Genomic DNA, 19,624 nt, shown 5'->3' with positions numbered 1-19,624 from the left:
GTTGCACAGAACTGGTACACACGGAATAACTGTTATTTACATTTCGTTCGTGAAAGCGGTACTCGTCCCTATTTTCCTCTTTTTTTTTTATTATCATTATTTTTAAACATTTCTGGAAACCAGCTTGATGTCCTGAATAGCAGTTGGGGAGTCGCGTACAATTCGACAGAATCGACTAACGGGAAACAAAATAACAACATGTAAGACGAGGTATTTATACGCTTGTGACTTGCTGATGAGCTTAGTGTGATCACCTGAGAAGGATGATAATCATTTTACAAAATCCCTCGAGCGAAAGGAATTAATAAAATATCATTAATAGGAAATCATCCGTTCGATGGCAGCAGATTGGGTCACCGAAAAATGTGGAAACCTTAAACAACGGGATTAATCAGTCCCTGTATATCTAATCAATCGCTCGTTAATGGTAGATAAGACCATCCTGTCGAGATTCATGGTATAAACGTTCAATCTTCAATTGTCTGTTATTCAAGCAACAATGATGAAGTTCTCGGCACTCCTGCTTGTAACACTGTGCTTCGCTTCTGAAGGCCTTGGTAAGTATAATCTGGATAAGTATAATATAAGTACTATATCTAAGTATTATATGTATATATTATTATATATATTATATGTTATAATGTATAACACGTACATATAATAGTAATATAATAGCAATATATAATAGTACCTATACTGTAAATATGTTTCAAGATATAGTAGGATGTTGTTATGTATTAAGATATAATGTTAATGAAATATGATATTTAAGTATAAGTATGTATATACTATTTATTAGATTTCTACAGCAACACCATTCTGTATTTTAAATTCCTGTTTTATGAAATTATCATTTTCAAACTAGATCTTTCCAGACTAATTGCGATACTTTATTTCAAATATTTTTTCAAACAATTAAACACCACTAATCTTCTACAAGATATCATTTACTCGTTTATGCACAAAAAAAGAAAAAGTTCTGTCAATAGTTACGCAAAAGTGACCAAATCGTTTACTCTGCAGAAGAATATTCCTGTTTGTACTGTCATATCCTAAAGCTCAGCAAATATACGTAGATATCCAAGTTAAAATCTGCATAGTTTAAGCTACTCGTCTTTACACTTCCTTGCATCATATTTTTCGGTCGCTGTAATGCAGGTCAGATATCCTTCAACAAAGAAGAAAGAAAAATAAATAAATAAGAAAAGAATTAACGTTACATTCCACAGGCTATTCTGTGACGCCGCATTTCTTTTTGAAGTAATGCAACTATGATCACTTTTAGTAATTTTAGTAGTATCAACATATTAACACCATCTATCCTTCGTTTACTTCGACTAGAAATTACGAAATCTTTAAAATTCTTATGCAAATACACCGATGATCACGCTTCTAATCAAACAACGCTTTTACTCGACAGCAAAAAAAGGATTCGGTCCTGGAGAACAAGAATGGGGATACGTGAAAGTACGACCGACTTCGCATATGTTCTGGTGGCTTTATTATACCACCGCGAACGTGTCTTCCTACTATGAAAAACCGTTGATCATCTGGTTGCAAGGTGGACCCGGGGCATCCTCCACATCTTATGGCAACTTTGAGGAACTTGGACCTCTGGACGTCAACTTGAAGCCGAGGAATTTCACTTGGGTAGGATAAAATGTCAACAGATAACTTAAACATGAATTAAAACTTATCGATTTGGTCGATCTTTCTTTCTTGTCTTATCGTGTTCCATCTAAACAAGCCTCGATATCGGTGTTAACTTGAAATTCGTCAACTGAAATTAGTCCGGTTTCATAATTTAGTCGTGGTTAAAAAGAAATTAATCTTCTTCGATACAATATTCTCACGGTTTGAACAATTTTAATGTAATATTAAAACTAGAGATTGATATGTTATATAAGTATATGTATACTTCTTTTATAAATCAATATTTCCGTAGATAAACCATAGAATTTTTAATAAAAGTTTACCGAAGATTATTATTAATATTACATTTAGTATTTTCAATACGTAAACGGAAAATTAGTTTAAAAAAAGTCGTTAGTAAAAATACCTCTGAAATAATTTCTTAAAGCTTTAAGAGTAATTAAGTAGACACAAATATCATAAATAAATATTGAAATATTCACAGGTGAAAGACTACAACGTTCTGTTCATCGACAACCCTGTCGGCACGGGCTTTAGTTATACTACTACGCTAGGAGGATATACGACAACGAATGCAGAGATCGCAGAGGATCTCTTGGAATGTATAAAAGGTTTCTTGAAACAGCTACCGGAATTCGCTGATGTGCCCACATATATCACCACTGAGTCTTATGGAGGAAAGATGGGTGCAGAATTTGCTCTTTTATGGTACAAGGTAAAGCAATATATTTTAATTAAATTATTTTTTTTAATGTCCGACTTTTGCATGTATTTTCCTTTTACCATTGCTTCATCTTTCTTTTTAAATTACAGGCACAACAACAAGAAAAAATTAAGAGTAACTTGAAGGGTGTAGCGCTTGGTGACGCCTGGATCTCCCCCATTGATTCCGTGATGACTTGGGCGCCCTTTTTACTCGCCACAGTACGACATACCTTCCTTAATGTTATCAGTTATATTTTCAGTTTTTACATCATCTATACACTATCCATTTTTTATATTAATTGACAAAATATTTTTGTAGGGTATGGTAGACACTGATGGCTATGAGAAGATCAACAAAGCAGCTCTACGAACAAAAGAAGCCGTAGATAGCAAAAGATGGGCAAACGCAACCAAGCTGTGGAGCTATACCGAAGGAGTGATTAGTAAAGTTACTAATAATATCGATTTCTATAACATTCTAACGAAAATAGAACCTGATACCAATCAGCTCTCTCTTATGCAAAGGCTTGTATCAGAACCAACATTTGCTCAAGGTAAAAATATAATTTATTATTTAATATAATTGTCAATGATCCATATATAACGATATATAATAATATTAATATTAATTGATTATGCAGGACGATAATTTTTAAGAATTATTTGATCATTTTAGAATATTCCGTCTTCAGCCAGAAATCCTTAAGCAAGCTGATGAACGGTCCTGTAAAAGAAAGCCTTAATCTACCTTCTAATCATGGCACCCAATCCAGTATGGTGTTCAGCAAATTGAGAGGAGATTTCATGAAGCCTGTTATCCATATAGGTGCTGTCTAATAGATAATAGAAGCATTAAGAATATGTAGCGGCACATGAGCTAAACGACAATTCGAATCATGTTGTTGTTTTGCCTTGGAGTATCAACATCGTTAAGACATACATAATGTAATAATAAATAAACTCCGGGCAAAACAATGTCGCCGTTATATGCAACGATCAAACAAACACCATTCTCTACAAATAATAGAGAATCTTAATCAATTAACATCGAATTTGTTTTTCTAGTGGAGAGTTTGCTAAACGAAACTAAACTAAAGGTTGTGGTAATCAGTGGTCATATGGATCTCATCGTTGACACTCCAGGTATTTTCATTTCTAAAATAATCACCTTAACATCTCTTCAATTCCTTGATTTAATAGTAGAATAATGAAAAAAGAAAGAATACTGCAATATTATGAAAAACATTTCATGTGAAAACTATTTATAAGAAATGTAATATACATTTCTGCGCAATCGTTTTGCATCGCTTTCGAAGAACTATAATTTTTCCGATAACTACATAAAGTATAATATTGATACAACGATGCAGGCACTCTACGCTGGGTTGAAAAGATGCAGTGGAAGGACGCTAATTCCTGGCACAGGACCGACAGAGCTCCCTTGGTAGCAGAGAACATCATCGAAGGCTATGTGAAGTCTTATGGCAATTTCTCTATGTACTGGGTCAACAGAGCCGGACACATGGTAAATAAGAAATCTAACCATACAGGTTGTTTCATAACTTGTCATTCGTAGCCTCTGTTTATCATTGAAGTTAGTCCCATATGTTATGAAACATCCTTTATAACTGATTATTCCATATAAATGTAATTATTTCATATAAAGATGTTATATGAAAATTATTTCGTCATGCAGGTACCAAAGGATAATCCAGCAGCAACGGCATGGATATTAAAGGAGTTTACAAAATAACAAACAAATCATTTAAAGACGCTGATTGCACGAAATGGAACCCAACATTGAATGAATGAAAATTAGAACGAACTAAATAAATTAAGAAAGCTACAAAAATTCGTTTTGCACCTTATCATACCTATTAAACTTCAAATTCACGACATTTTATGTTAATTACAAACAAACCACTTAATTACTAATGGCCAAAAAAAAAAAAATTCGATTACCAGATTCTTCGGTCGCCAGATTCTTCGATCGCGTTGTCCGTTTTCAAGGTCTGATATAACAACAGCAAGATAGCGATGCTCGTTATTTCCAAGAAAATTCACCACCACGAGGGACTGTTCGTTTATTTTTTGCGATTTAGCCGGGGCCCTGAGGCGAAATGGTTTACCGGAACGACGTGGTTCTGGCTCGCGCTGTGAATTTTCCCACACTCGTAAAACGTCGCAGAAGCAACAATCCGAAACTGGCTAAGCCGCAGACGCCCGCCGATTTTGTCAATAAGGAACGATTGTTTAGATTCGAGCGGATACTGGGCAGTAAAACGAAACGATCCGCAAACAAGACCGCCTGCGCTTGCGGGGCAGTATCGCCGATAAAGAGGAAAGGCTTCTGCGGTTGCCCGATCCTGTAAATAAAACATAGGAAAAAATCTTTCTTCCCAGCCCAATCACCGAAAGACGCTCATAGGAATTTTTATATCTTTGCATTCTTTAAAATATTATATAAAGAAATTCTTTAAGAGTTTCTTCTAATGGCAGTTAAAATTCCTATAATCCTATCTAAAATTATATATGGTTTAGAAAAATTTGCTATAACTGAAAAAATAACTATTCAATATTTTGATCTAAAATTTGAATGAATAGGTAATATTACTTGAGGTAATCTTGACTTTAAATGAAATTAATTAAAAATCTTTTATAGGAATTTTATATATTATAGTAGTATATTTCATATACTGCTATATCAATTTAAAAGTAAAAAAAAAAATTTTTAATATTCTGATAAAACTATAAACTACAAATATAAAAAAGTATAATAGTATTGAATAAAAAATAGAAATGTACTTTCTTTCAGACGAAAATTATTTTTACCATCTGCCGCAGCTTCTGTAAATGTTTTTCTTTACTTATACCATCGGGATGATTTAAGGAACGGAAAACAGGGGCGCAGGATTAACACCACGAAGACAATTCTGGTTGTTTTCGAAGAACATACCGAGGATGCCCGGGATACGAGACCAAGGTACTTTGTAGCTTTGAATACGCTAATCCGCCGGTTCCTTCCGCCGTCAGATCCACGGTGATTTGTTTCTTAATATTTCAAGATGGAACGAAGCTCGAAGGACGGCACCAGAAACGGCGAACAAACAAATAACGACGTTTCTTCCCTCAATCTCTTCATCTTCGGTTACGGCCGTAGCTGTAGCTTGGCCTCTTCAAAAACACGATTGAAAGAAATATTTTTAAGTTACTGAATCGTTAAAAATTACCGACGGAACGTTATTTCATGCGATGATATTTTTTTAAATAATCTTCATGAATCAAGGTTTCATAAAATTTGGAAAAATATTTGAATATAGAAAGTAGTATAGAAAGGAGTATTTATAATAGAATATCTTGATGTTGATTTGTTTTAGTAACAACAGCATGCTGACAACTAATGATCACTAAGAATGAGATAATAAAAGTATTAAGAAGAACGTGGAAACAAACCTAGTAAAAGCAATTCAAAAATAAGCGAAGAACATATCTTCGTTTAATAGCTGCATTGATAAAAGTATATTCTCTAAAAGTTTACTGATAACGTTTTATCTCAATTGTAAAATAGATCTATAAGAGTAGAATAGGAAAACATAGATAGCTTCTGTTTAAAGAATATTTACTTTGACCGATTATAGATAATATAATTATATAGGATGATTGTAAATAATAAAATTTATAATACAATTTTATCTTAAACAAAAATTTGATAAACCTGAAACATGTAGGTCTAAATTATTCATGATACAATTTTAACTTTCATATACAACTTTTATAGATCTAGAATTTACTAAGATAAATTTTTAATAAGATAGATTTTAATAAGATTATACGTGTATAATCTGGATTTCATTGATACAAAATTTATACGTAACTCACTCACAAATTTTCCAAATTTATAATAATTAGTAGTTAACAGTTAGTAGTTAAGACATACGATAGTTCCAATATTAATTATAGCTAATTTCTAGTCCAGCAGAAAGTGAATCGCGAAACTTCATTGGAAAAGGGGTGACTTGACGGTTTTCCCCCTAGTCAAAGTCACCGTGGACCGCTAACGTGGAAGAGAGGGTGGCGAGCACAGAAGAGGAAGACAAGAGCGGTTCCAAGAAGCGGTACGGTTTCGGTATAATTACCGCAACTTTGTTTACATATCGGCTCGTTTACTGCCGGCGTGGGTGTTGGGACAGCATATGTGTAAATAGCAATAAAACATGTACCCACGGGCCTCAGATAGGTAACGCGACGCCTCCCTCGCATTGAAAACGCGCGAACGACGTACCTCCAGGAAGCCACGATGGGCGGAGCTGGTCCATCCTCTGAATCTCCGTGTCAAATTAAACACCCTTCGTTAGAGAATTGGTCTAACCAGCCGCAAATCGTAGTCAGTTCTCGACGTATACGAACTCGGACCAGTTCGAGGCGGTTCAGTGTTTCCAATCTTAAAAGCATTATACAACGTTTAACACCTAGAAGAACCAGTCGTGTCATTTTAACACGTTAAACAATCTGCAAAAGTAATTATTTTTATTAAGAAGTACAATTGAGGATATCAATAGAAAAACAACACAAGTGCGTCTCTCTTTTAATTAGCTAGATAATATAAGAAAATTTAGTATTATTTCTTTACATATGTAAGTTTAAGTTTATTAATATTGTGGACGGAAGACGTAAATCGACCTCTTTCGTTTATTTTGCATTGGACATCTTCAGTTTGGTCAATTTATTTACCTTCCGATTTTCTGCGGAAATCAAAGTTACATACATGCGATTATATACCATCCACAATATGTTATGGAATTAACCTCATCAATTTTTTGAAGATATTGTCATTGTACTGTTATTATACTACTTTCCTCCTGGACGATTCAATTATTCATAAATTTTTTCTTGGTGTTGAACAATTGAATTATAATTTCTGGTGTTGGATTACGATATTAGATCATAAAATTAATTGTGAATGATTGTGAAGTGCTCTAGGTGATTGTTCAATCTGAAAGAATGCATGGTTCGACTGTAGAGGTACTCGAGGATTTTCTTGGATCTTGTTGGTCCTTGAAGACAAAAGAAGTGGACACATGGAATAAAGTGCTTGCGATTTAGGCTATTTACTTGTGAAATTGTATCTTTGTGAATCACAGTCTCGAAACGACTTTTGAAAATTTTGACAATGGCACTGGTAATAACGATGAGAACGAAGGTCGACGAGGATAACGCGTAAGAACATGAAGAGAGGAAGGAGATAGTGAAATTGTATGAAACTACAAAGATTTCAATTTTATAATAGGCTTCTAAAAAAAATCCAATACTCCAAATAATAAAGAATTCAGTTTCGACCCTAAGAATCCAAATAATAATAAAAATTCTAATTTCGGTCCCTTATAACTTGAAGAAATATCGATAGCAATATAAGAAAGTGCACCAACATCAAATGTTTTGATCATTCCATCTTCTAATGGAGCCAAACAGCTACCAAAACCACCCCTGCTTCGTGTCGAAGATTTACAACTGCGATCTACGCAGAAGTTACGAATTTTGGAGCACAGAAGAAACATTTCCAACAATGTGTCCTCTACCAAGCTGCTATAACTTAGTCCCGGATGTGTTGACCACGAGGAGCGTGCCTCTTTCGTGGGACCTTCCTCTGCTAAGATACAAACCACAGCCACGCTATGAGAAACCACCATACTCATACATCGCTTTAATAGCCATGGCAATCAATTCTTCGCCTAAACAAAGACTCACCCTTTCAGGGATCTACAGATTCATTATGGATAGGTTTCCTTATTACAGAGAAAATCGTCAAGGATGGCAAAACAGTATAAGGCATAATCTGAGTTTAAACGATTGCTTTGTGAAGATACCAAGGGATAAAGTGATTGGAAATGATAATGGAGAAGATCAAGCTGGAAAAGGAAGCTACTGGACTTTAGATCCTTCTGCAAGCGAGATGTTCGAGCATGGTAATTATAGAAGAAGAAGGATGAGGAGGCAACGAGGATTGACGCAGGATAAACAGGAGCAGCATCACACGGTGGTCTCGGTATGCAAAATGAAATTGAGTTGTGTCTTTAAAATATTTTATTTTACTATTTCTTTTTTCTTTTCCATTCTTTTCTCCCATTTTTCTTTGTCTCTTCTTTTTTAGTTTTCGAATTTGATTTGAGAACTTCTTACAGTGCCTTCTTAAAAAGAAACTGGATCTACTTAATCCAAGTGTTGGAATAATTTTTAGATGATGTGGAAGATGATTATATTTTTTTGTAAATTTATATCTCGTTATTTTAGGTTTCGCCGGAAATCATATCCAATTTGACACGCAAGGAAAAAGATGAACAGAGATGTGAAACAATTGAGAAAAACACTGAACAAGCTCAAGGACATTGTGTAAAGTCGATGATGTTTACGATCGAGAATATCTTGCGAAAATCCACGAACGAATCTCCTATTTAAATAGGAACTATATATTTTTAATATCAAAATAATTAATTGTAAAATAAATAAATAATTGATTTGATATTGTTATTGTATACTTCTTCGATATACTGAATTAAGGTTATTGAAAATTCTTAAATACAATATAAAATAAATGCTGTTTATTACAAAAATGTGCTTACTTTTCTAATTATATATCGCATGTTGCGTATAAAGATTAAAAGTATTATTTAACGATTAATCTAAAATATGGTACATTATATACAAAATTATAGTGTGTGTACAAGGAAGACTTGTTGTATATAAGAATTGTGCTATCTTTCAGCAATTAAATGTTTTTTTAAGTTGAATAATTTTTTAACTTCTAGAATGTAGTCTTTAAAACACAACAGCAAACGAGAAATAACAAATCTATAACGATCCTTTTACAAAACATATGGTATATGCAGATTATACCTAATGAAATTAAATAATATTTAGTACTCACATGTGTATAGTACATATCAATAAACTAAAAAGAGCTATTTTCTTTAGTATCTTAAGTAGTAAAAAGCTCATCTACTTCTGACCCAAGAATATATAATATTATATTAGAGTTTCTTATAATATAGTACACCTACTTTAAATATTTTTGTCTTGTAGAGACATAGAATGTATTTTAAAAATGCATTAACTTCTATCATATATTTATCTTGATAATTTCAGCTTACCAACTTCCTTATCAACTTCTTATCATCAATAAACAATGATTTCAGGCGTTTGAATTTTTTCTCATTAGTTCTAAATCAGAATCCATCATATCCTTTACAAGACCCTAAAATAATACTTCTTAATACTATATTTATATTTATATATTATTATATATTATTATATATTTATGGATATATTTATATTTATTATAAATATTAGCATCAAGTTTTTTAATAATTAAATACCTCAAACGTAACAGTAGGTTTCCAGCCAATTTTTTCCTTCGCTTTGTTAGCATCACCCAAAAGTACATCCTGTACAAGCAAATATTTATAATTAATCTATAATGTTACAACATTGTGTAGTTACTGTTATATGTAATTAATGCTTACGACTTCCGTCGGACGGAAATATTTAGGATTCACTTTAACCAATACTTGTCCTGTTTGTGCATCCTGTCCTACTTCATTTATACCTTCACCTTCCCACTTAATAGTACGACCTACATATAGAAATGCTGCCTCCACAAATTCTCTAACACTATGCGTTTCTCCTGTTGCTATAACATAATCATCCGGAATTGGCTGTTGCAACATCAACCACATTGCCTGTAAAGTATACAGATTTTAAGAAACTTTCTAAATATTTCCAGTATTATAAAGAATAATATATATTTTTCTTACTTCAACATAATCTTTTGCATGTCCCCAATCTCGTTTAGCATCTAAATTTCCTAGTTCAAGAACATCTTGTAAACCTAACTGTATCTTCGCTATAGATCTAGTTACTTTTCTTGTAACAAAGTTCTCTCCTCTACGAGGACTTTCATGATTAAATAATATACCATTACATGCAAACATATTATATGCTTCTCTATAGTTTACCACAATCCAGAAGCTATATAATTTTGCACAAGCTGAAATTTTTAATATTCAAATTAATGTTATTTTAAAATATATTAAATTAAACATAAGATAATATTTATATGTAATCACCATACGGTGAACGAGGGTAAAATGGAGTTTTTTCATTTTGTGGTACTTGAGTTACTCTGCCATAAAGTTCAGATGTTGACGCATGGTAAAATTTTACAGATTTTTCAAGGCCACAAGTACGTATTGCATCTAATAATCTAACTGTCCCTACTGCATCTACTTCAGCAGTATATTCACTTACTTCAAAACTTACCTATGAAAACATAATAATACATTATCAAATAAACTCTTATAAGTAATCATAAAATACAGTTTCAAAAATAGATGTGTACCATGACATGACTTTGAGCAGCAAGATTGTAAATCTCTGTTGGTTGCACAGAACTAATCACTTTAACTAAACTACTGGAATCTGTCATATCACCATAATGAAGCTTCATTCTGCCTTGGCGGTGACATTTTGGATCTGCATAAAGATGTTGAATTCGAGCAGTATTAAAAGAACTAGCTCTCCTAATTATACCATGTACATCATATCCTTTTTCTAATAAGAATTCAGCTAAATAGGAACCATCCTAGAAAGAAAACATAATAATATAACAAAATGAAATAATATAATTTCCAAACAGAATACAAAAAATTAACACATATCTATGAAAGATAGTGTTATATCACAATAAAATTTCAAGATGTTTTATGGAACAGGTGTAATAGATACATAAATATTTTCTATGATAAGTTCCAAATACAGTCTTGAGCTATTATATATCAACAAAGTATGAAATGGCAACCTTACTTGTCCGGTAATACCAGTAATTAATGCGACGCGTCTTCTGTCGTCAGTTGCCATCTCGATGCACTATTAAAAACTTGTCTTATTCTTCTGCAATATCGTTCTATTTTGCCAACCTGTCCGAAAGTTATCAATACTGATAAGATAATTTGTTGCGTTCATTCATGTGCAATACATTCGGCTGCTAGCTTTAAACCTCACATTATAGATATCTACAGCAATACAGTTAATAGAATAGGTACGATAACCAATAGAAATTCAACACTCTGTTTGAGATTCTGAGTTTATACAAGTGGAGAGAAGAAAAAGAATAATATTTAATTTAGAATTAATAAAATTGTATTACTTGATTTAACAATTACATATCTCTCATTTACTCCAAATTAAACTATATTACTTTACAGATGCTATAAATAATAATGAGACTATACTATATGCGAGAAATATCTATTTTATTAACGAATTTTCAATGTTCCTACCTAATTCTTTTTAATATCCAACTAAGAACAGTATTTATTTGAACGTTTCATTATTTAATAGAAAATGATAACAGCTACGAATCTTTTGAACAACTCAACACGTATGATGCTAGAATTGCGCGCCTGGAAATTTGTCAAACATAATGGGGATAAAAGTGGCCAATTAACAAGGTAATAGTATAATCCAAAAGTATTAGAAGTTATACAATATGTAAGGCGTAAGTATGTTATATGTGTTTTAGAGTTCTTTTGGAAGTATCCGTAATTTGTCGTACACTTGCAAAATTTAAAAGTAATTTTATTCCCATTGGTGTATTCGTGTAGAGATAAGCATGAACTAACCAATCATAAGTATGACAATCATACATGTTTATGTGTGAGAAAAGTGCTGTTTTGCTTGCCATTTTCACTGCAAAGTGTATTGTCATTCAGGTTGAGGAGTGATTAAGATTTAGTTTACAAAATAACATTAAAAAAAATGGCTCTTTTAAGTGAAAATTCGGGAAGATCGTTACCTGATTACGAGACACAAGCAGCAAAAATGAAAAGTTTCAGTCCGTACGCCGATAACGGAGGGTAAGTTGTACATAACCTATATCTTCTTAATATTAATGAATCATATTTATATATTTATATATTTTGTTATATTTTTCTATCATAAATAATATAATTGTGAATTTTAAATAATGTAATAATATAATTATTCAAACTATTACAAATTCATTTTATATACAAATTTCTTTTATTATAATTATAGGAGTGTCATAGCCCTTGCAGGAGATGATTTCTGTGTAATAGCAGCAGATACACGTCTCAGTACAGGATTTTCCATTTATACACGTGAACAACAAAAACTCTTCCCTTTGTCATCTAAAACTATTTTGGGTTGTTCAGGCTGCTGGTGCGATACACTCACTTTAACTAGACTTTTGTCTGCAAGAATGCAGGTAAAGTTTGATGGTTTCATTTTTAATTACTACAATTTAATGTTAAGATATTTCTTAATAATCTTAATAATTGTTAATAACCTTTTTTGTGTATGATAGATGTATGAACATGAACACCAAAAAGAAATGCCAACATTAGCAGTTGCACAGATGCTATCAACAATGTTATATTATAAACGTTTCTTTCCTTATTATGTGAGCAACATTCTTGGTGGATTAGATGAGGATGGCAAAGGTTGTGTATACAGTTATGATCCCATAGGACATTGTGAAGTAACAAAATATAGAGCAGGTGGTTCTGCTGGTGCTCTTCTGCAGCCTCTTCTGGACAATCAGGTAATGAACAGCAGTACTATTGTTATATTAAATTAAATTGTAACTACTTATCAAAGTAATATATTTCTTTAGATTGGATATAAAAATCAAGAAGGTGTTGAACCTATCCCTTTAACTCAAGAAAAAGCTGTTGCAATTATAAAAGATGTTTTCATATCAGCTGCAGAAAGAGATATTTACACTGGTGATTCTATAAGTATCAAAATTATAACAAAAGATGGCATACAGGATTCTACCTTTGAATTGAGAAAAGATTAATGGAATGAAATAAAATTTATATACTATCAAATTTCTATATGAATAAAGTTAACGCTAAAAAAGTATAATTAATATTTATTTAATAATTTCTTATCTTTATATACAACTATTGTGATTTGTATCGTATTATACATTGAAATGAGTGTGTATGTGTGTGTATAAATGCTATCAAACCAATGATTTGTATGCATACACATATAGACCTTTTACTTCTATTTGCATTAATACTATTTTATTTAGCCTACATTAACCAAATTGTAAAATATTATTCATAGATGTATATCACAATAATAGTAGTCGGATGTACTTTAAAAATATAACAAAACGGTACACAAATTATAATCCATAAATTAATGTTTGCATACTTGAAGATTGAACACATACATAACTTTTAAAAATTAAATAAGAATGTACTCCTTGTACTCTGTACACAAAGGTGTACTATAACAACCTACTTTACAATAGACAGTAATATATTTAATAAAATAATATTTTATTTTAAAGTATATAATAAAATAACTAAAGGTAAAGAGTGTGAGAATCATTCTCAATCCTACAATATTTCTTGCAGTTCTGTGTAGGGAACAATATATAAAGGTAAGAAATACAGATTGTTCCTCTCAAGATTCACTTTTTATTCCCAGGAAGTGATAATGGTTTACCACGATCTTTACCACGCAATTTGATTCCCAACACTTTCTCTATTTTGCCAATCACCATTTGATTTGGAATTCCACGACCTGCTTCATAATCATTGATGACCTGTGCTTTTTCATTTACTTTCTATACAAAAAAGTAACAAATATATATGAATATATCTTACATAACAACATAAATAAGTATAAAAGTTACATAAATAATAACATACTGTTGCAAGGTCTTTCTGAGATAATCCTTTACTTTGTCTTCCCTGTTGAATTAATTTACCAAGATCAAGTGGAATTTTGTCATGCTTTAATTCTTCTGTTTCTCTGTCCAACTTAGCTGTGTTTTTAGTAGCTACGTGTTGTTTATTTGTTCCTCCACCCCCTAACAAAAAAAGAACAATTTATTTATATAATTCAAAAGAAAAAATAATTTACTTATTAACCTTCAAATAAATTAGAATGTATATAATATACTAAGAAAAAAATATAAACAATATAATGAAACTCAATGTCTTGTATTGCATCATGTTAGCCTCATAATATTCAAACATATGAAACATGTTTTGAAATGAAACGAAATTTAAAGAATTATATGTATACATATACATATGTATTCCCAAGATTTAATAATACAAATCTTAAGAATACACAACTTTGAGAATTACATACATTTTGCTTGTGTTTCAATCACAAATCCTTGACGACGTGCAGCATTTACTGCCTGTAAATAAATACAATTACACAACAATAGATGTTAGTCTAGGGATCATCTTAGACAAAATAGATAGAAAATATCTACCGTAAAAAGTTACCTGTTCTGATTTAAGTACTGAAGCTTTTGGTGGACGTTTTCGTAATGTAATAGGAGCGGTATTCCAGTCTGACATATTGAAAAAAGTTGAATATGCCGATAGAAATGAAAAATTGTATTATCAATATCGCACGTAATACTATCCACATCCACTATCGTATATACTTGTTCTGAATCTTCCAGTAACTTCTCTATACGTTCCAAAAAGCACGATTTAACGTACGGACCCAGAATCGACCCATACACAACCAAATTGTCCAATTCCTCGCATACTATTTCAAACACACGCTTCGAATGATACAGTTTTTATTTTTTATTCGTTTAACTATAAATTTTTACTGAAAATTTACTAGATATTAATTTTTGCAATAGGTCGTTTGTTATGCAAGATCATACACTATTATACATAGATACAATTGATTTTCTATATTTACGAAATGCGTATAAATCAAATGACCGCGATGTTTAAATAACTATAAATTATTATTCAAAATTATAACGATTTCATGTATAAGCAATTTCTGCGAATGTTTCTTGTTTTATTGATTTTCATGTTTAATTGATAGGGATCATTTGTAGTTTTTTTCAAAAATGTCGAATAAATTTTACAATAGGTAACAAAAAAACTAGACAGTGAATCACATTTACACGTTTATAATAAGTACGGATAATTAACAATAAATTCAAAAATATGTAATAATTATATTATGGATCATTATACATTTATAATACATATGGATAATTGACAATAAATTGGAAAATATGTAAAAACTAGACCACGGATTTTTATATATTTATGAAAAATTTTTAAAGTCAATATTATACAAAATCCTAGTATGTAAAATTTATAAAATATCAAAACTAAAATGTTCGTTATAATATTTAATAGATGAAACAAATCTCTATTTAAGCTCCACTTCTTTATAGTCAGCTTTATTAAAATATGAAATTAGATAAACATCCAAAGTCTAATAATAATTTACAATAAAAAAGTAATTACTAATTCTGTAAAAACATAGAACTTTCATTATTTCCTTTAAATTGTAATAAAATAATAAATTATTAAAGAGACAAAATTTGGTAAAACTAGATATTTTTATAAAATCAATTTTACTTAAAAATTTACCAACAAGTGTTCGTAGAAGTTTTATAATCTTCGATGATACAATTATGTTTGAACCATTATAAATTATTGTTATATAAGAAAGAGGGCAGAATATATTCATCATAAGCAAATTTAATAGTGTTTTTTTTTTTTTTTTTGTTTGTAGACCACATGATCACATTTATCCACTAAATACGTTACCAATCGTAACGGTTTGTTTTCTTATGTTATGTGCATGATTTGCTAAGTTGCTGTGTCTCGTATTTTACATTGGCGATTTGGAACGGTGATTTGTTTGAAATACTTGAAACAAATGAGAAATGTCTTTCATTCGCACACTTTGGAAATGTAATTTTGGTCCTCGCCTTTTTAAAGTTTATGAAATAACATGGATCGGTCGTTTAGTTGAGGTATTTATTAATAATTGCACAAAATTTATTAGACTAGTGTATTTTTAGGTTATGTCTTTATTAATTTATTTCAGAAATCATATGAGCCTAACAGTTTAGAACGATGGGGTGATCAAATCGTAATTTGCGTGAGTATTTCATTAAAAGGAAGATTATATTCAAACTTTATTTTTAATAACATAAACTGATCCATTAAGAATATTAATTGTGGTTCTAGAGATTGATATCATTAATCATCAATAGACTATGGATTTTTATGCAAATTCATATTTTAAAATATAATTAAAAATGTGGAACCTTTGTGAAAAATTGTTTTATTACCAAGTGTTATAGATAGCATTATATTTTTGATACGTCATATATCTTTTTATGTTATTGCAATTTTGTATTTTCAGTTCTCATATAAATGCATAAAAATTTGCAGTCTGTTAGTTATGATAATTATTTATCATGAAATTAATTACATAATAGAAACAAATGTCTCGTCTGTGAAACAAATCTGTTAATAAATTCATTTCAGTTTGCAGCAATTTGGTCCATAAGTCTATATACAATTCCATTAGTGGCTATCTTTTTCTATCAACATAGCAATTCTATAACCGAGAATATTTCTTTCTTGTGTAAATTAGCAGCAAGTGCTAGTGCAATTTTTATTGCATCATTAGCTGCTCGTGGTTGTTCTAGAGCCAATAATCCAATATATTTGAAATTCTTGAAAGCACTGAATGAAGTAAATGCGCATTATACTGCTGAAACAAAGCAAGAACTTGATAAATATGAATTTGAGTTCTGGGCAAGACCTGTAGATTTTGACATCAGAGATATAGAAAAGTATATATTCCTTTTACTAAACTAACATCAAACTAATATATATCTGATTTTGAATAATTTTTTTAATTTGTATTTATAGGGTTACAGCCAAAGAGAAGTTGACTTTAGAAAAAATTGCAGCTTCTAGTGGTCGTATAAAAAGGCAAACTGGTAAAGAATTTATATCTACATTGCCTTGTAAGTTTTTATCGTATATTGTAGCTCACACTTTTGCTATTAAGATGATATATCCTGGAAGTATAACAGTTCTTAACTGGGCATTTCGTAAGTTATATAGGTCATTATTGTATACATTGTATTATCTTTTATTTATTGATATAATTTATGATTAATATAGGATCTACACTTCTAAAAGGAAGAATACATTTAATAAAACATGGTGGGGAAAGATACAAATTGTTAACTGCAGATAATAATGAAATTGATGCTATATTCATTGACCGACGTAACAAGTAATGTAAACATTAGTAACGTTTCTTTCTAAAAATATTATTTTGTGATACATTATCCTTATCTATATTTATATATTAATGTTATAGAAAAACAAATGGTAACATGTTGGTTATCACTTGTGAAGGAAATTGTGGATTTTATGAAACTGGTATTATATCAACTCCAATGAGTAAAGGATATTCTATATTGGGTTGGAATCACCCAGGTTTTGGTAGCAGTACTGTAAGTATTACTTTTGTATCAAACTTTATAACTTTTTATGTTGATACTTTGATGAGAAGAATTGCTGTTACTTTATTATATCTCATTTTAAATCGCAAAGATGAAATTTTGGCAATGTTACAGTTAATATCAATCATGTATGTAAATTAAATGTAATTGAAGTAATGGCAAGACTTCTCCTTCAGTCAAACTACGATTATAACATGATAACAGTAAGACATGAAAATGACTACAAAGGGTGCGCCGTATCCTCTTCAAGAAGAAAATGCTATCGATTGCGTAATGCGTTTCGCAATCGATCATTTAAAATTCCCCGAAGAACAAATAATTGTTTATGGTTGGAGTATTGGTGGATACACTGCAACATGGGCTGCTATGAACTATCCTTCTATTCAAAGTTTGGTAAGATCACTACATCACACATTTTATACACTAATTTAATTCAAATTTTATATAAATTGTTTGAAAAATAAAATTATTATACAAAGAAGTTATTACATTTTATAGGTATTAGATGCTACATTTGATGATGTACTTCCGTTAGCTATTATGACAATGTCCTCGTCGCTAGAGGGTTTGGTACGAAACATTATTAGGGACTATTTCAATTTGAATATTGCTGAGCAATTAAATAGGTATTATAAAATTTTACTGAAGCATCATGTATATATATGAACAAATGTATAATTTTTGCTTCTTTTTAAAGATATAATGGCACGGTATTGCTTATACGAAGAACAGAAGATGAAGTAGTATGTACCCCCAGTGGTAATAATTTATCAGGAAATCGTGGTAATATGCTGCTTACAAAACTTTTAATACGACGTTATCCACATATTTTTGCGGAAACCTCAGAGTGTGCTACACTTTTAGTGAGATTTTTATCTGCAGATATATCTACTAGAAGTAAGAAATAATTTTAAAGATTATTAAATACAGATTCCAAGTTAATCTTCCAACATTATTATGTAATGATACATATCAATATTTTTTATAGAATCAATAATCGAAACAGTAAGGGTTGATGAAAAACAATGTTTGAAACTTATTGAAGCAGATATAAAAAAAAATGGTGATATTGTACTGTATCCCTCCACTCTTGGAGAAGACTGTGATTCTATGACAAAACAACAGCTTATTGTATTTCTTGTATGTAAATGTGATTAAGGAATGTGTAAAATAAATATCTAATAATTTATATCTTTATCATTTTAGGTAACAATGTATATGAAGGATCAACCATCATCACATTGTACACCATTAGCAGTGGATTTGTTTCAACCTGGTTGGAATCCTGCATCTGCAATGTCAATAACAGAATAAAAGTTCCATGATATTATGACATGACTAATTACTAGGAGTTTTATTCAAGATTCTTATTCTTATGGTAATAGGAACTCTTAAGAGTCATAATAATTTTTAATGCATTTGACGTTAAGTTTTATTGATAAACGTTATTTATTCTGTAGAATTTCAACCTGTTTTTTATATTCCAAATTGATAAAGATACTATCTTCAACTAAAATTTTTGTATTCATCACTTGAGTTCTATACTCCGTTTAATGAGTCGAGTCAATAAAGGTAAACAACATCCGTGTGCTAGGATTGCTAAGCACATGATAGATACAAAGGACTCTAGTTAATGGTTGGTAGATTTTGATTTTCCTTTTCTCCTTTGACAGGTTTATGATATGCATAATGTACAATGTGGACTGAGAACCTGGTCAAAATTTGGTTTACACAATTTAAAATATTTTGTGTAAATCGAAAAATGTTTACTATACCAAGTAGTTAAATATATGATGAATAATGCATCAATATTTTCTTCTGCAGTATCTAAAGGTTGTGAATACGCTCCTACCCAGTCACGTGTGTCTGTTTGCCTCAACTAATTCGACTCGCTGAACAATCTAA

At 30.8% G+C, this 19,624-nt stretch overlaps 6 protein-coding genes across 8 annotated transcripts; 4 read left to right on the top strand and 2 right to left on the bottom strand.

Moving 5' to 3' along the window:
- The first annotated feature begins 299 nt into the window (after nt 1–299).
- Nucleotides 300–4,210, top strand: LOC139997998 (retinoid-inducible serine carboxypeptidase). Its single transcript, XM_072022178.1, has 9 exons — nt 300–557; nt 1,421–1,650; nt 2,138–2,368; nt 2,467–2,577; nt 2,678–2,912; nt 3,035–3,184; nt 3,424–3,501; nt 3,729–3,883; nt 4,055–4,210. Exons 1-9 carry the CDS (start codon nt 500–502, stop codon nt 4,109–4,111), a joined length of 1,305 nt encoding a protein of 434 aa, XP_071878279.1. The 5' UTR covers nt 300–499; the 3' UTR covers nt 4,112–4,210.
- On the bottom strand, nt 976–11,869 carry Gmd (GDP-mannose 4,6 dehydratase). Of its 3 annotated transcripts, none has more exons than XR_011803160.1 (8): nt 11,215–11,484; nt 10,751–10,993; nt 10,479–10,671; nt 10,167–10,399; nt 9,876–10,091; nt 9,729–9,797; nt 6,641–6,799; nt 976–1,168 (listed from the first exon to the last, which is right to left on the bottom strand). XR_011803160.1 is itself a non-coding variant. In XM_072022179.1 (8 exons), exons 2-8 carry the CDS (start codon nt 11,266–11,268, stop codon nt 6,710–6,712), a joined length of 1,098 nt encoding a protein of 365 aa, XP_071878280.1. In that variant the 5' UTR covers nt 11,269–11,327; nt 11,691–11,869; the 3' UTR covers nt 6,225–6,709. The 3 variants fall into 3 exon arrangements, 2 of the variants coding, with proteins under 2 accessions (XP_071878280.1, XP_071878281.1); XM_072022179.1 differs by lacking the exon at nt 976–1,168 and adding an exon at nt 11,691–11,869 and having other exon boundaries at nt 6,225–6,799; nt 11,215–11,327; XM_072022180.1 differs by lacking the exons at nt 976–1,168; nt 6,641–6,799 and adding an exon at nt 8,933–9,607 and having other exon boundaries at nt 11,215–11,472.
- On the top strand, nt 6,799–8,822 carry LOC139998001 (forkhead box protein C1). The gene is made up of 2 exons (XM_072022181.1): nt 6,799–8,401; nt 8,647–8,822. Exons 1-2 carry the CDS (start codon nt 7,814–7,816, stop codon nt 8,809–8,811), a joined length of 753 nt encoding a protein of 250 aa, XP_071878282.1. The 5' UTR covers nt 6,799–7,813; the 3' UTR covers nt 8,812–8,822.
- Nucleotides 11,870–11,983: 114 nt separating the features above from the next.
- Prosbeta6 (proteasome beta6 subunit) lies at nt 11,984–13,299 on the top strand. The gene is made up of 4 exons (XM_072022182.1): nt 11,984–12,266; nt 12,448–12,637; nt 12,737–12,973; nt 13,046–13,299. Exons 1-4 carry the CDS (start codon nt 12,169–12,171, stop codon nt 13,229–13,231), a joined length of 711 nt encoding a protein of 236 aa, XP_071878283.1. The 5' UTR covers nt 11,984–12,168; the 3' UTR covers nt 13,232–13,299.
- On the bottom strand, nt 13,291–15,081 carry Mbf1 (multiprotein bridging factor 1). Its single transcript, XM_072022184.1, has 4 exons — nt 14,691–15,081; nt 14,548–14,599; nt 14,100–14,260; nt 13,291–14,014 (listed from the first exon to the last, which is right to left on the bottom strand). The coding sequence occupies exons 1-4, from the start codon at nt 14,763–14,765 to the stop codon at nt 13,859–13,861; spliced, it is 444 nt and encodes a 147-aa protein (XP_071878285.1). The 5' UTR covers nt 14,766–15,081; the 3' UTR covers nt 13,291–13,858.
- Nucleotides 15,082–16,015: 934 nt separating this feature from the next.
- LOC139995756 (phosphatidylserine lipase ABHD16A) lies at nt 16,016–19,443 on the top strand. The gene is made up of 11 exons (XM_072019541.1): nt 16,016–16,204; nt 16,279–16,332; nt 16,725–17,035; nt 17,115–17,299; nt 17,373–17,487; nt 17,575–17,710; nt 17,948–18,112; nt 18,218–18,345; nt 18,417–18,616; nt 18,708–18,859; nt 18,926–19,443. The coding sequence occupies exons 1-11, from the start codon at nt 16,115–16,117 to the stop codon at nt 19,031–19,033; spliced, it is 1,644 nt and encodes a 547-aa protein (XP_071875642.1). The 5' UTR covers nt 16,016–16,114; the 3' UTR covers nt 19,034–19,443.
- Nucleotides 19,444–19,624: the final 181 nt, after the last annotated feature.

Source organism: Bombus fervidus, chromosome 2 (genome assembly GCF_041682495.2).
Source record: "Bombus fervidus isolate BK054 chromosome 2, iyBomFerv1, whole genome shotgun sequence".
Lineage (NCBI taxonomy): Eukaryota > Metazoa > Arthropoda > Insecta > Hymenoptera > Apidae > Bombus > Bombus fervidus.
This window is presented reverse-complemented; position numbering and strand designations above follow the sequence as displayed.

Excerpts from the sequence above, each read along its gene's own strand:
- LOC139995756 (XM_072019541.1), top strand. The coding sequence starts at position 16,115 with ATGTCTTTCATTCGCACACTTTGGAAATGTAATTTTGGTCCTCGCCTT. Across the intron at positions 16,205-16,278 it reads GGATCGGTCGTTTAGTTGAG|AAATCATATGAGCCTAACAG; the intron begins GTATTTATTAAT and ends AATTTATTTCAG. Across the intron at positions 16,333-16,724 it reads GTGATCAAATCGTAATTTGC|TTTGCAGCAATTTGGTCCAT; the intron begins GTGAGTATTTCA and ends AATTCATTTCAG.
- Gmd (XM_072022179.1), bottom strand. The coding sequence starts at position 11,268 with ATGGCAACTGACGACAGAAGACGCGTCGCATTAATTACTGGTATTACC. Across the intron at positions 9,798-9,875 it reads ATTTCCGTCCGACGGAAGTC|GATGTACTTTTGGGTGATGC; the intron begins GTAAGCATTAAT and ends TTGCTTGTACAG. Across the intron at positions 6,800-9,728 it reads AACCTACTGTTACGTTTGAG|ATTGGAAACACTGAACCGCC; the intron begins GTATTTAATTAT and ends AATGCTTTTAAG.
- Mbf1 (XM_072022184.1), bottom strand. The coding sequence starts at position 14,765 with ATGTCAGACTGGAATACCGCTCCTATTACATTACGAAAACGTCCACCA. Across the intron at positions 14,600-14,690 it reads CAGTACTTAAATCAGAACAG|GCAGTAAATGCTGCACGTCG; the intron begins GTAACTTTTTAC and ends ATTTATTTACAG. Across the intron at positions 14,261-14,547 it reads GATTGAAACACAAGCAAAAT|GGGGTGGAGGAACAAATAAA; the intron begins GTATGTAATTCT and ends TTTTTTTGTTAG.
- Prosbeta6 (XM_072022182.1), top strand. The coding sequence starts at position 12,169 with ATGGCTCTTTTAAGTGAAAATTCGGGAAGATCGTTACCTGATTACGAG. Across the intron at positions 12,267-12,447 it reads CCGTACGCCGATAACGGAGG|GAGTGTCATAGCCCTTGCAG; the intron begins GTAAGTTGTACA and ends TTATAATTATAG. Across the intron at positions 12,974-13,045 it reads AGCCTCTTCTGGACAATCAG|ATTGGATATAAAAATCAAGA; the intron begins GTAATGAACAGC and ends ATATTTCTTTAG.
- LOC139997998 (XM_072022178.1), top strand. The coding sequence starts at position 500 with ATGATGAAGTTCTCGGCACTCCTGCTTGTAACACTGTGCTTCGCTTCT. Across the intron at positions 2,578-2,677 it reads CGCCCTTTTTACTCGCCACA|GGTATGGTAGACACTGATGG; the intron begins GTACGACATACC and ends ATATTTTTGTAG. Across the intron at positions 3,502-3,728 it reads TCTCATCGTTGACACTCCAG|GCACTCTACGCTGGGTTGAA; the intron begins GTATTTTCATTT and ends ACAACGATGCAG.
- LOC139998001 (XM_072022181.1), top strand. The coding sequence starts at position 7,814 with ATGGAGCCAAACAGCTACCAAAACCACCCCTGCTTCGTGTCGAAGATT. Across the intron at positions 8,402-8,646 it reads AGCATCACACGGTGGTCTCG|GTTTCGCCGGAAATCATATC; the intron begins GTATGCAAAATG and ends TCGTTATTTTAG.